The sequence below is a fragment of the Megalobrama amblycephala genome, linkage group LG22 (assembly GCF_018812025.1).
Source record: "Megalobrama amblycephala isolate DHTTF-2021 linkage group LG22, ASM1881202v1, whole genome shotgun sequence".
Classification (NCBI taxonomy): Eukaryota; Metazoa; Chordata; class Actinopteri; order Cypriniformes; family Xenocyprididae; genus Megalobrama; species Megalobrama amblycephala.
The window spans coordinates 7,086,552-7,100,987 of NC_063065.1; the positions used below are offsets into that span (position 1 = coordinate 7,086,552).

At 36.4% G+C, this 14,436-nt stretch overlaps 1 protein-coding gene across 2 annotated transcripts; it reads left to right on the forward strand.

Annotated features, from left to right (window-relative positions):
- Positions 1–2,650: 2,650 nt before the first annotated feature.
- On the forward strand, positions 2,651–6,730 carry zgc:92591 (uncharacterized protein LOC436997 homolog). Of its 2 annotated transcripts, XM_048175455.1 has the most exons (3): positions 4,828–4,964; positions 5,460–5,583; positions 6,372–6,664. In XM_048175455.1, the coding sequence occupies exons 2-3, from the start codon at positions 5,461–5,463 to the stop codon at positions 6,606–6,608; spliced, it is 360 nt and encodes a 119-aa protein (XP_048031412.1). In that variant the 5' UTR covers positions 4,828–4,964; position 5,460; the 3' UTR covers positions 6,609–6,664. The 2 variants fall into 2 exon arrangements, with proteins under 2 accessions (XP_048031413.1, XP_048031412.1); XM_048175456.1 differs by lacking the exon at positions 5,460–5,583 and having other exon boundaries at positions 2,651–4,964; positions 6,372–6,730.
- The last annotated feature ends 7,706 nt before the right edge of the window (positions 6,731–14,436 follow it).

The window sequence follows — 14,436 nt, forward strand, 5'->3', positions numbered from 1 at the left end:
CACAGATGTACTAAACTGAGACATGCACGCCTACAAAGAAATGTAAATATATAGAAATAGATATGCAATTATAAATTATAAATATTCTAAATCCAGTTATTTACTCAGCAAGGCAGATGTATGTGATTTTTTATTGCTTATTTGCTTATGAAGCCCCGACTTAATTCAAGCAATTCACACTGCAATTTTATCAAACTGTTAGCTGACTGCGCAGGATGACCTTTTACAGCAAATGGCAGTCCTAACATGAGTCACTTTTAATGATATACACAACACTCATACTTATCACTCAGGGATGAAGGTATACAAAACAAGATAAATGGCCGTTTATATTCTACCAGCCAGTGCCACCAGAACCAGATCTTTCTTTACATGGTCTCTACTGAGAGGCAACACCTTTGGGTAAAGTGGGTCATAATCACAGTCAACAGGACTGAGAGTCATTGGACACACTTCTGTGATTTGTATTGATGGTTTATTGAGTGTGTGTCACATCTCCTGCTGATGTAGTGCTACATAGGCAACAACATGGATCTATGATCATGAACATGAAGGGAACACTAACCATGATGTTTAAAATACCCAAATTACTATGCTAATTTAAAGGGTCCTAATTTTGTTTTGGAGGTCACCATCAATTGCTTTACATCCTTCCAAGGTCAAAAATGCTTTCATATTCTCATAATATACATTGCAGCATCATCTCTTTTCTCACAGTGTCCAAAACAGTTCAATAAAGGATTTGGTCTCTCTAAACCCCTCCTTTCCGAAAGCCTACTCTGCTTTGATTGGTCAGATGGCCCAGTCTGCAGTGATTGGTCGACCATTTACAGTGTGTGTCAGAAACTAAACGTCATTTTGGCTGCGTGAGATTCTCCAGCTTTGTTGTTGTTGAGCTGTTAAAGCTCCGCCCTCTTTTGGAAAGGGGGCCGGGAGCAGCAGCTCATTTGCATTTAAAGGGACACACACAAAAACAGCATGTTTTTGCTCACACCCAAATAAGGGCCAATTTGACAAGCTATAATAAATGATCTGTGGGGTATTTTGAGCTGAAACTTCACAGACACATTCTATGGACATAATACAATAGGTCCCCTTTAAACAACTTGTGTAGGGCAGGACTTGACGATGGGATGGGATTGGATGGACAGGTTGCCCAGCCATCATGCCAGTAAACAGGTCACCAGAGAAGAAAAGTTAAATGTTGTTGCAAGAGGGAGGGGATGATTACTTTGGTTGAAGATTACAAATGTGATGTGATGTGCATTGATAAATCATTTATAATAAATACTGCAATGTTCCATAAAAAACAAAACATGTTGATTTCATGATGACTTTGAGCTGCATATCTTATGAACAACCTGAGCAAATGTACAACAACTGTATCTGAACATCTCACACACACAAATGTCATCAACTGTTACACACTTATTGGTTCTTCGTCAGACAGCCGCCATAGGAGCAACAAAAATTCTGAAACTGTCTGACAACTTCTAAAATTAATGGCAATGGCAATTAATTAGCCATCAGCGAGCAAGTCACATTAAAAGATCCAAGACTGACGATTCTGACCTATAACGAAAATCTGACACTTTCTAAAATTTGTCTCAGACAGCAAAAGCGTACTATGCCTCAGGATTATGAGAAGCGGCAGCGCTCCCTTGTGTCAGTTCTAAGACCTACCAAAATGCTTAGTCAATGGATAAACAATTTCTGCTTTAAGAAATATACAATAAAAACAGCAAATAAGTGCAGACAATTATTAATTTGTGAGACAACAATTACACAACAACTAATTTCAGCATATATTTATGCATCTCAATTGTTAAGATAGATTATCTAAATAACATCAGGGGCCGTATTCACAAAACATTTTATCTTACCACTAAGAGTTCTCCTAAATAGCAGTAAAAGTTCTTAGCTAAGAGTTTTCTCTTAAAACCTATTCACAAAGCTGCTGAGACAAACTTTTACTAAGGAATAGACTGAAGTCTTAAGCTAAGAGTAAGGGCGGGGTTGACCTCGTTGCTATGAAGTAAACACACAGTGATTGGCTGATGGGGAGGAGTCAGTGATTTAATCATAGAAATATTGTAGAATTATGTGTCATGTTTCCATATTAAAATAAAGGTTTTAAAATACAAATGTTGCCATAGTCAAAATAAAATGTTGCCATATTGTTGCCATAAAGGTTTTAAAATGTAAGCTAAGTGTCACTAATTAAACTAGTATATACAGTTAATATATATATATATATATATATATATATATATATATATATATATATATATATATATATATATATATATATATACTCTATTCAATCATTTGTAAGTGTGAACTCATGAAAACCACAGGTAATCAGACAATATTTATTTATTTGTTAAAGATTTTTTTTGGCGCCTCATTGTAGATTCACATCTATAAATCAAAATGTATTGCATTTATGAAGAAAAAGTTCAGCACCCAAGGCTCTATCACTATTGCCTCAATGGTGTACAGTGTCTTTGGGTGGATTTGGACTGTCTGTGATTTGGTCTTAGTGACTTAGGAGTCCTCTAATGTTTCACAGACTTAGGAGCTAGTTTTAGCGCTAAAATGCTTTGTGAAATACTCTTAGAGCAAAAATTTAGGACTCCTAAAATTAGGACTGACACACCCATTATTTTTAAGAGTTTCTCCTAAATCGGCAAGTTAGGAGCTACTTTTAGCCTTAAGATGTTTTGTGAATACGGCCCCAGAATTATATCACCACTCCGACACCCTGCTCTGAAAAATCCATATCGATCAAACTATAAGGTCACAGACAAGACTTAAGCCTAATCCCAAACTAAAATGCATGTTTGAGCCGTTTTAACTGAAAGCATCTTGCCCTGTCAGTGCCATTGTTTTGTTTCAAGATGCACACCAGCAATGTTTTCTCCTAAGACATAGACTTGAGACATTTATAAAAGCTACTTAAATGCCTTAATTGAACTAAGGTCTAATCCTGGCTTATTCTAAGCCCTGTCTGTGAAACCGGGCCGTAACCTAAACTACTCAAAGATATAATATTTTAAGAATGGCACTTGACAGACAACACCCACATATAATACACACTACAACAAAACTATTTACTTGGGCCTAGGACACACTAAACGATTTTCGAATCTTAAAGGGGATTAAGCTTTCATGTATTCTTTTGAGCTCTTTGTGAAACTATATTAATTATTTGGCCTATTTGTTTGATTCCTTCTCAAACTTTTTATTCCAGTGTTTATTCCTGCTTTGCAAATTCATTTTGAATTTTTTTCATAACGATTCTTAATCTTCGGAAGAGACATGAATTGCGCAGCTCTCTCGTGAGAAGTGAATCAAACTGACGTTCTCCTTGTTCCGTGTGATTGGCTGTTTGCTGCACGTCACACTTTCAGGTGCACGCGCTTTGCAAACTCTGGATTAAACCCGAGTTGACAGAGAAAGTTTATACCGAGCGTTGTGCAACAGTTGATCCTGATCTAAACCAGGTTGGATTTGTCAACTCCAAACTTACTCTGAAACTCAGAGTTTGTTCAACTAGCGTCATGCAACAGGCCACAGAGGCAGCCCGATCAAGAGTTTGGGATCATCTAGTCATGGGATCACTAAAATAATCATAATGACACTACACAATTTTTTTGGACAAAAAGTCAGTTCTGAGAAGCCTTGAATTGGACCAACACCACAGATTATTGGGGATTGCAATTCAGGCTTAAAATCTTCAAGTGTGTGGCCAGCCTAAGTAGGCTCTCCTGAAAAGCGTTGAGTTCAAAACTGAAAAAGTAGCACAGATATTAGCCTCTCTTAATTTGCTGAGCTATAATGGGTATCTGCAGGTGCAGCTCTTTAACATAATTGCCATATTATGCCGGAAGATAATTAACTGTAGGCGTGACGAGCAATTTGCATCCTTTCACCACCTGAACCTTGTTTCTTCTCTGGCCAGATGTTTTATGGATTTCAAAAGTGATATTTGGTGCAAGTATGGCTGAATCTACAAAAAGCAGCAATAAATATCAATGGCAAATGGAGCAAGTCCTGACTGCCACTTTAATTAGAGTGAAAATTCAAATTCAAATCATACAAACACATGAATTACAATGCTCCAAAACGCTCAGCAGAAAGCAACAGAATACTGGATATCCACCTGAATTCTACCTTTTTTAAATAATATGCAAAAAAACTATGAAATATGCAACAATATGTGACAACATACTCCTTTTGAAGCATGAAGTCACTATTGAATGTTTAATTCATCAGTATTAGTAACCACCAATTATAATCTTGGAAATTAAAACATACATTTTTAATGCCGTTTTGTAGAAGTGTCTTAACTTTGTCATCTAATCATTTAATTAGTTAAAAATCACGGTTGATATTATTTCTGGGTCATTCATCATCACAATGTAAATGGAAGATCAAGTCAAGCTCATTCATTTGTGCAATATTCCTCCACAGTATGATCTCTTTAGTTTTATGAACAAGAAAAAGAAAGAGTCAACTAAATGTTATCTGCGTATATCTTATTGTTTAGTCCATACTTAACTAGTAACTACTTACATACTTAACTACTTAGCTGTTTACGAACTAAAATGTGAGGTAGCAAAATTAAACGACTTGAAAGCTTACTGGAGATATCCTGAAGGTTGAGTCATCTGACTTCCGTTTGCCACGCGAGATTGAAAGCACACGCTTTCCAATTAGTGTACACTTCCGTACACGTCATAAATGGCCGATGAAGGCCTGCTGAAGACCTGCCAAGCGGCAAACACGTAATTGAAAGAGAAAAATTATTGCCCTGTGTTATTAATATATTAAAAAATCCAGTATGTCTAATGAAGGAGCAAAAAAGAAAGGAAAAGTACCAGGGGACAAAAAAACCGTCTAAACGGAGAGCAAAGAGGAGGGAAACTTATGCAGTGTATATCTACAAAGTTTTGAAGCAGGTGAGTGAGTTTTCATAAATAATAAAGATTTTAATAATTAAGAATACTTATTAAAAAAAAAAAAAGATGATTCCTAATGTAAATTTGGATTGGGTGATCTGGCGTTTCGGTTTCACGCCGCGTGCAATAGCGATGGATTCGTGAATGAATCATTCTTATGAGTCGAATCTTTTCAATGTCAGTTGAATCTATTCAACTGAATCTATCAAGAACCGTTTGTTTGTTGAATCTTTTGTGTCGAATCATGATTCGGATCGCGTGTCAAACCGCCAAACTGCTGAAATCACGTGACTTTGGCGCACCGAACCGCTGATTCGACACACTGATTCATGAAGCAGTGTTTTGAAATCGGCCATCACTTTATAAGTCCTTATTTTGTTTTTGTTTTTTGGTGCACAAAAAATATTCTTGTCGCTTTATAAAATTAATATTGAACCACTGTACTCACATGAACTTTAAATATTTAAATATGATTAATATATTTTAAAAATCCAGTATGTCTAATGAAGGAGCAAAAAAGAAAGGAAAAGTAACTTACCAGGGGACAAAAAAAACATCTAAACGGAGAGCAAAGAGGAGGGAAACTTATGCAGTGTATATCTACAAAGTTTTGAAGCAGGTGAGTGAGTTTTCATAAATAATAAAGACTAATTAATAATTAAGAACACTTATAAAAAATTAAAAAAAAAAGGATGATTCCTAATGTAAATTTGGATTGGGTGATCTGATACTGAATCATTCTTATGAGTCGAATATTTTCAATGTCAGTTGAATCTATTCAACTGAATCTATCAAGAACCATTTGTTTCGAATCTGAAACCAATGTTTACAACTTGATGAATCAATTTTGTCAAAAAATACTCGCACTAAAACGAAATGGTTTTATTAAAAACATAAGTATATTATAAAAACCTTTCAATCCAATAAATATAGTATATTTTAATGGATAATTTAACTTTTATCTAGGTTCTAATTGCCATTATGTGGTGAATTATGGCTGTAAGTCATCTGCGTAACACGACACTTCAACAAACACCATAGTTTGATAGAACTGTTGTCACTTATTGCGTGTGTGTGTGTGTGTGTGTGTGCGTGTACTTGTTTATATTACATTGTGGGGACCAAATGTCCCCACGATGTAATATAAACCTGAGTTCACCTACATTGTGGGGACCAGCCAGCGGTCCCCACAATATAAATGAATTAATAAACATACTAAATGATGTTTTGTAAAAGTGTGCACAGTTTCCTGTGATGGTTAGGTTTAGGGGTAGGGGTAGTGTAGGGGGATAGAAAATACAGTTTGTACAGTATAAAATGCATTACGGCCTATGGAAAGTCCCCACAATTCACAAAAAACCCAACGTGTGTGTGTGTGTGTGTGTGTGTGTGTGTGTGCATTCGCAGGTTCATCCGGACACTGGTATCTCCAGCAGGGCGATGAGCATCATGAACTCGTTTGTAAACGACGTGTTTGAGCGCATCGCTACAGAGGCGTCCCGGCTCGCGCACTATAACAAGCGCTCGACCATCACGAGCAGAGAGGTGCAGACCGCAGTCCGGCTCCTGCTGCCCGGAGAACTCGCCAAACACGCCGTGTCAGAGGGTACCAAGGCCGTCACCAAATACACCAGCTCGAAGTGATCACCTGAGAGCTGTCCTGGGGGTGGGAATCTTTTCAACTTAAAAAAAAAAAAAGAAAAAGAAAAATGTAAAGTGAGTCATGTTTGCAATCACTATTCAATATTAAAAAATGCACCCAGAAAGTTCGGTGGAACAGGTGTTTGTTATTCTGATTTCAGGTAGGCCTATATTTGCGAGTTCAGAAGAACACAACACACAGGGATAGAATATGTACAATGAAAACTTAAAGGGTTAGTTCACCCAAAAATGAAAATTCTGTCATTAATTACTCACCCTCATGTCATTCCACACCTGTAAGACCTTCGTTAATCTTCAGAACACAAATTAAGATATTTTTGTTGAAATCCGATGGCTCCGTGAGGCCTGCATAGCCAGCAATGGCATTTCCTCTCTCAAGATCCATAAATGTAAAAACATATTTAAATCAGTTCATGTGAGTACAGTGGATCAATATTAATATTAGAAAGCGACAGGAATATTTTTGGTGCGCCAAAAAAACAAAATAACGACTTATTTAGTGATGGCCGATTTCAAAACACTGCTTCATGAAGCTTCGGAGCGTTATGAATCTTTTGTATCAAATCATGATTCAGATCACGTGTCAAACTGCCAAACTGCTGAAATCACGTGACTTTGGCCTCCGAACAGCTGATTCGACACGCTGATTTATAACGCTCCGAAGCTTCCTGAAGCAGTGTTTAGAAATCAGCCATCACTATACAAGTCATTATTTTGCTTTTTTGGCACTCCAAAGATATTCTCGTCACTTTATAATATTAATATTGAACCACTGTACTCACATGAACTGATTTAAATATGATTTTAGTACCTTTACGGATCTTTAGAGAGGAAATGTCATTGCTGGCTATGAAGGCCTCACGGAGCCATCGGATTTCAACAAAAATATCTTAATTTGCGTTCCGAGGATTAAAGAAGGTCTGGAACGACATGAGGTGTGAGTAATAAATAACATTTTCATTTTTGGGTGAACTAACCCTTTCATGTCCAAAAATATGGAAATATTAGTTTAAAATAGTGCCGTTACCATAATACTTCTGAATATACTATACATGAAGGTTATATTAAGATTGTTCATCTCAAATGTGTAGCGACTGAGGGTATAATTGGGTTAAATGTTACTTGGTCGCCAAGGAAATTCAAAGTTTCTCATTCAAGCTGCAATTTTGTTCTGAACTTAAGGTTTTATAGTGTATAATATCTTGCAGATCAGGACATGAATATCTCAATTCACCCTCTGGGATCCATAAAGTGCATCTTTCTGTGACTACTTAGAGCATGTTATGTGCGGAAATCTTTCACACTGTGGTGTTGTGTTTGCGCCACTAGATGGAGTCATTTCAACACTATTGAGACTGGAGCAGGAGTGCTGCAATACAGAATAATATGGTTTTGACTTTTTCTGAAAGTATTGAGTGGAACGGATTAGAGCAACGCTTTAATTTGCCATGTACATGAGTATGCTTTCCACACTGGATTGTTTCTTATATATGGTGAATTAATAAAAAAAAAGTTGAATTTAATGAATAAACAACCTATACAGCACAATTACATCATAAAGTCTTTGGATTTCTCTGTATTTTAAACAAAACAGAAACTAAGCAAATGAATCAGTGAGTCAGTGAATCAGAAAATTCTTACAAATAAAAGTTTAATACTGTGCAAAAGTTTTAGGCCACCATTAGATGTTGTTTTAGCAATGGTATAATGACTGTATATAATTATTTCTTAGTCTCATTATTAGAATATAACCAGAAAATACAGGAAATTTGGCAAATATTTAGTGACCTCCCCCCTTACACTTGAGCAAAAGCAGGAACTGACTCTCTTAAACCTAAATGAAATGGAAAAGGACCAGAAGGACAAGAAAACTTTCAAAATCTGATGAGAATTTTCTCAGATGTTCTTCTTTGAGAATCTGGAAGAAGTCCAGGAAGGTCACATTAAATACTGATTTTTGCTTAAAGAAGCCATTTTGTGTAAATATTTTCTGTTTGTATCGTATTAAAGACCAAAAAATAAATTAAAACTTTGCTAAAACAACAAAGATGGTGGTGGTCTAAGACTTTTGCACAGTACTGTATATCATCTAATGAAGTATCTTTATTAAAATGGAAATGTTTGTGCTCGACTTTGTTGCAAAAATGTAAACATATACATGAACACAGTTATGTGTAAAGATCTATAATAGACAAATTAACATTTCTTTCACCTGGTATATTCTGCCAATATTATCAAAATTATTTTGACATTCCAATTGTATTTTTATGAAGCAAACATATGATATATATGGCATTTTGGTTGGTATTTGAATGGTTTGTAAGTGCTAAACGCACTGTTTTCTATGGGAAATATGCCCAACTGTAGCTACAAAACCAATCACACATGCCATAAGGTGTCTAGGAAATTGTAATGAATAACTTTTACATAAACACTGGCAATTTTTCAATTTGAACTGCAGTAATTGGATTTTCCAACATAAAGCATATTTATGGACATGAAATGATATTTATGTTGAAAGAGACAAACGGGTCACACGCATTGTGAGAGACGCGTGCATCCGACAAACCAGAATGCGAAGCTTTAAATACAATTTTATTTTTTGTAGCCTATTTAAAAAGCTCGTAGTGATATAATAATTTGTCCATTTTACAGTCTAGTAGCTGACCAATGAAGTATTTCACAGGAGGAAGCTTTGGTGAAAACAAATCACGTTTTGCCCTTCATTAATCAGGGAAGTCTGAGGAATACTGGTGTTCCGTATTCCCAGCCCTCCCTCTCTGGCTCCAGCGATAAGCCTTACTGATGATCTTATATATGCTAATGATGGCATGTCTATGGACATATTACAGCGAGGGTGATGGTGTCATTAATGACAACGTCTTAAGCGTTATCGTCATCATCACCATGTTCCCCTTGATCTTGCGGTTCCCTCATAGATCCCCATGCGCTCATTTCATTTTTGCACACACAATCTCTCTCTCTCCCTCTCTCTCTTTTGGGTGGTATAAGCACATTACGGATGGGGACATTAGTAACTAATGCAGGCGCTGGGCCCCGCATTGTTTTGGTGCACAAGTACATCATTAGAAAATGTTCTACTTGGCAGGGAAGCGTGTATTAACTCGGCTCGCAATAAAATGAGGTTGTGATCAATTGTTAAAGTTATCGAGAGCTATTAGGTTGAAATATGAACCTCTCAATTGCCATAATGAAGAGGGTGCCCGGTCGTACACAATCAACAGAGCAACATACACCATGCGTTGTGGGTTCTGGGCGCTCGGAAGAACGAGAGGAAGCAATTTTGCAGAAAGAAAATGCAACCGCGTCGCCCTAACCTCATTACAAATTTCACCTCATTACTAAATTTCAATAATCTACTCAAAATGTTAGGACCAACCAGCTATAAAACAGAATTGCGAGCTTTTTTGAGCAACGGGACAATGCGGCTATCATAAACGCCACTCTCGTAAAGAATTACGTCTCATAATGCCAGCTAACTTTTGATGTCGGTGCCAACGTTGACTCACGATTTTGGCAAAGTTGCTGCATAAATTAATTTCATATAATATTCTCTAGTGAGGCATATTGATGAGTCTCAGCCTCGGAAATTCAATTAATCCCCCAAAGTTAATGTTTCGGAACTGAACAGAGCCCAATCTGGAGGATAGCAATGGAAGACACTAAAAGTTGCTACTGTATTCTTAGATCGACTCAGAAGTGTATATCAGCCTATACAACACCTTCTGCTGTAGGTTCTATACACTGTAAAACAGAATGAGGAAGATTATTACCTCAAAACATTTTTTAAACTAACTCATTTTTTTAAGTTAGTAGAACTTAAACATTTTTGACAAGTGAGCCGAAGAAAGGCCAGTGTGGTTCACAGGTGTCTCTCATTAATCACGTCACCAGCAGCCTCGCCTCACTCAACATAATGTTAATTAAATACAATTCATTTACATAGACATCGCATGCAGATCTTGGTTAAATGTTAGATAGCAAATAACACATGCTATTTTAACTATCAAAGAGATTGTCATTATGTACTTGCATGTATATAATCAAACAACATATAGTATATGTGTTCTTAAAAGTTTTGCAGCCCATCCTCAGTCTAACCACAGACTTTACTCTTCACCATAATGGTGATCCTACAAAACTAACATAACAGAAACCCCTGTAAATCCCAACATAACACAACATTAAAGGGTTAGTTCACTCAAAAATGAAAATTCTGTCATTTATTACTCACCCTCATGTCGTTTTACACCCATAAGACCTTCGTTAATCTTCAGAACACAAATTAAGATATTAAGATACAAATTAAGAGGAAGTGTCCATTGCTCCCTATGGAGGCCTCATATTTCAATTAAATATCTTAATTTGTGTTCCGAAGATTAACGAAGGTCTTACGGGTGTGGAACGGCATGAGGGTAAGTAAGAAATGAATTTTCATTTTTGGGTGAACTAACCCTTTAAAGGATTAGTTCAGAATTAAAATGTTCCTGATAACTTACTCACCCCCATGTCCTTCCAAGATGTTCATGTCTTTCTTTCTTCAATTGAAAAGAAATTAAGGTTTTTGAGGAAAACATTCCAGGATTTTTCTCTATATAGTGGACTTCAATGGGGTTCAACGGGTTGAAACCAAGGTCCAAATTGCTGTTTCAATGCAGCTTCAAAGAGCTCTACACTAGCGAAACAATCTTGTCATTTAAAAAAAAAAAAAAAAAAAATTATATACTTTTTAACTACAAATGCTCATCTTGCAGTGCTCTGCGATGCGCCACGCATTACGTAATCACGTGGGAAAGGTCACGCGTGACAAAGGCAGAAGTACAGAGCAAGTGTTTACAAAGTGAACATGCAAAGACTATGCCAAACGTCCTTTACAAAAAAAAGGTAAAACAACAATGTCGGATGATTTTGAAGTTGGAGGAGAAAACCTACCATGGTACTTCCACCTATGTCACACATTTACGAAACGTGACGGATCGCAGAGCAGTGCAAGATGAGCATTTGTGGTTAAAAAGTGTATACATTTTTTTTTTAGAAAAATGACCAATCGTTTTGCTAGATAAGACCTTTATTCCTCGTCTGGGATCATGTAGAGCTCTTTGAAGCTTGCACTGAAACTGACATTTGGACCTTCAAACCATTGATCCCCATTGAAGTCCACTATATGGAGAAAAATCCTGGAATGTTTTCCTCAAAAAGTTTTTTTTTTTTTTTTCGACTGAAGAAAGAAAGGCATGAACATCTTGGATGAAATATTAATTCTGAAGTAAACTAATCCTTTAAACGCTAACTTATGTCTCCCTATGTTACTCTTGTGCAAAAACACAAAGAATAACACTTAATTTCAACATTTCTTTATGTAGTCTGACCAAGCGGCAACCTCCCCCTTTCTCTCGTGAAGCCAATACGGAAGTAACTTAAACTGCGATTCATCGACTGGCCGCTAGGGACAGGCTCCAAAAGAGAGCAGAATCTCTTAGAGTCCCATGTTAAATTTGCCAAGTTTATAGCAAAAAAAAAACTTGTTTACAAGTTGGTTCAAATTGTGGTTTTGGTCTATACTGCTATTTTTGCCCTTCATGACAACTCTGAGGGGGGTGAATTTTTTTATAATTTATCCGTTTAAATTATATTAAGCCTTAAAGTTCTGCATAATTAAGGGGGTGGTCACTTGAGTGACGCTGCTGTCTGAGCCGTCATGTTACCTCAGCTGCCGCTGAATTTGGCATCTCAACCGTATTTGTGCTCGATTATTTTATACAATTATAAAATATGGCTTGCTGCATAATATTCGAGACTGATGTGTGTCTGTGTAGATGTGCATGCATGGGGAAGAGACACAGAACACACATTGTTGGGTCGTGGCATTGGCTGAAAGTTTTGGTTGTGAGATTTACTACAATGACAATGGCGGGAGGATATCAAAATCCGACAGCACTGCTTGGATATTATAACTAAAACTGCTGCACTATTTTGAAAAAAATATACTTTGGACATAGGCTCATTTGTTTGTTAGATACGATCGTAGGCTATACTGTATACGATCGTATCTAACAAACAAATGAGCCTATGTCCAAAGTATATTTTTACAATATAAAGGCTGCTCAGATTGCATCCTTTCTTGAAGAACGATGACAGAGAGCAGATCATTCAGAAGAAATGTGAAATGTTTTTTTGTTTTGCAATGGACACTCATTTTACCCAAGTGCCACGGATTGGATTCATCTCGCGATCTCTATTTCATTATAAAGGTATGAAGTCCCATTTGATTTTCCATGTTGTTATTTGCACAACCAACACTACTGGTGTTGGAGCATCTATATCTTAAAGAAACACCGTAGATTGACAGTAAACCTTTAGAACGTTCTGATGATAAAACTTGTCTTCATTAATATTTTAGATCGTATCTTAGATAGATATATAGCTCCTTTGCTGCTAACATGGTCACGTCGAGCTAGGAGGGCGTGGTTTCAGCAACCAGTCACATCAGCTCAAACCACCTCCCCGCCTCTTTGCCCATTTTCAGTTATCCGGGAGTGACGTGCGGTGACGCGCAGCTAAGATGGCCGCGGCCTCATTTACGCGTCAAAACTGCTGTTCAGAACTCTATGGGTGACGTCACGGACGCTACGTCCATATTTTTTTACAGTCTATGAGTCTGACGCAAAGCAAATCTGCTGCAACTCAGCACAATCATATTAAGTTCAGCTTACTACTATGAAATTTTGAGTTCACACAACATTTTTCTAGTACAATGAACTTTCATTATTATTTGAGTGAAACTCATTTCATTTAGTTAATTTCACTGTTTGGTTTTACAGTGGGAACAATTCATAATAATGACTCTGCATATTATTTCACAGATTGATAGCTGGCATGACCAATATTTGATGGGCATCTAACCATTCAAATGTTTCAGGTCAGTAACTTTTTTTCTTCTTCTTTTTTTAAGAATGTATTACTTTTATTCAGCAAGGATGCATTAACTTGATCAAATGCAATAGTAAAGGTATAATGTTACAGAAGAATATAAATGTTATTCTTTTGAACTCTATTCATCTAAGAATCTTGAAAAAAAAAAAAGGTTTCCACAAAAATAACAGCAAAAATGGATTTCAACATTGATAATAATAATAAATATTTCTTGAGCAGCAAATAATCATATTAGAATGATTTCTGAAGGATCATGTGACACTGAAGACTGGAGTAATGATGCTGAAAATTCAGCTTTGATCACAGGAATAATTTACATTTTAAAATATATTCAAATAGAAAACAGTTATTTTAAATTGTAATAATATTTCACAAATGCATTCACAAATGCAAATAAATGCAGCCTTGGAAAGCATAAGAGACTTCTTTCAAAATCTGATCCTAAACTTTTGAACAGTAGTCTTTGTGTCAGGACTATTCCCATTCCTAAGCAGTGTTTATTGCTGATGTGAGGATCCACCAGATTTGGCCTATTGGGAACAATTTATGGTCATTTATTAGTGTGAAGGACTAACTAATATTGTATTGCATACTCCTGAGAGGAAGTCCATTAAATGTTCAGTTTTCTGCACAAACCACAAACGAATACTCGTTGAAGTCTTCATGATGTTCTTCAATCCATCCGGTTCAAAGCTAAGTTCATTTGCAGCACCAGCATTCAAACAGCTCATAATCATGTTGGTTATTCCTCGAAAAATAATGATTGTTATCAATTAGTTTCAACCAATTAGCTCGCATTTCTAATTCTTGGTCTTCTCTTTGTTCCTTTAATTAGTAAATTCATTAGTACCGTCTA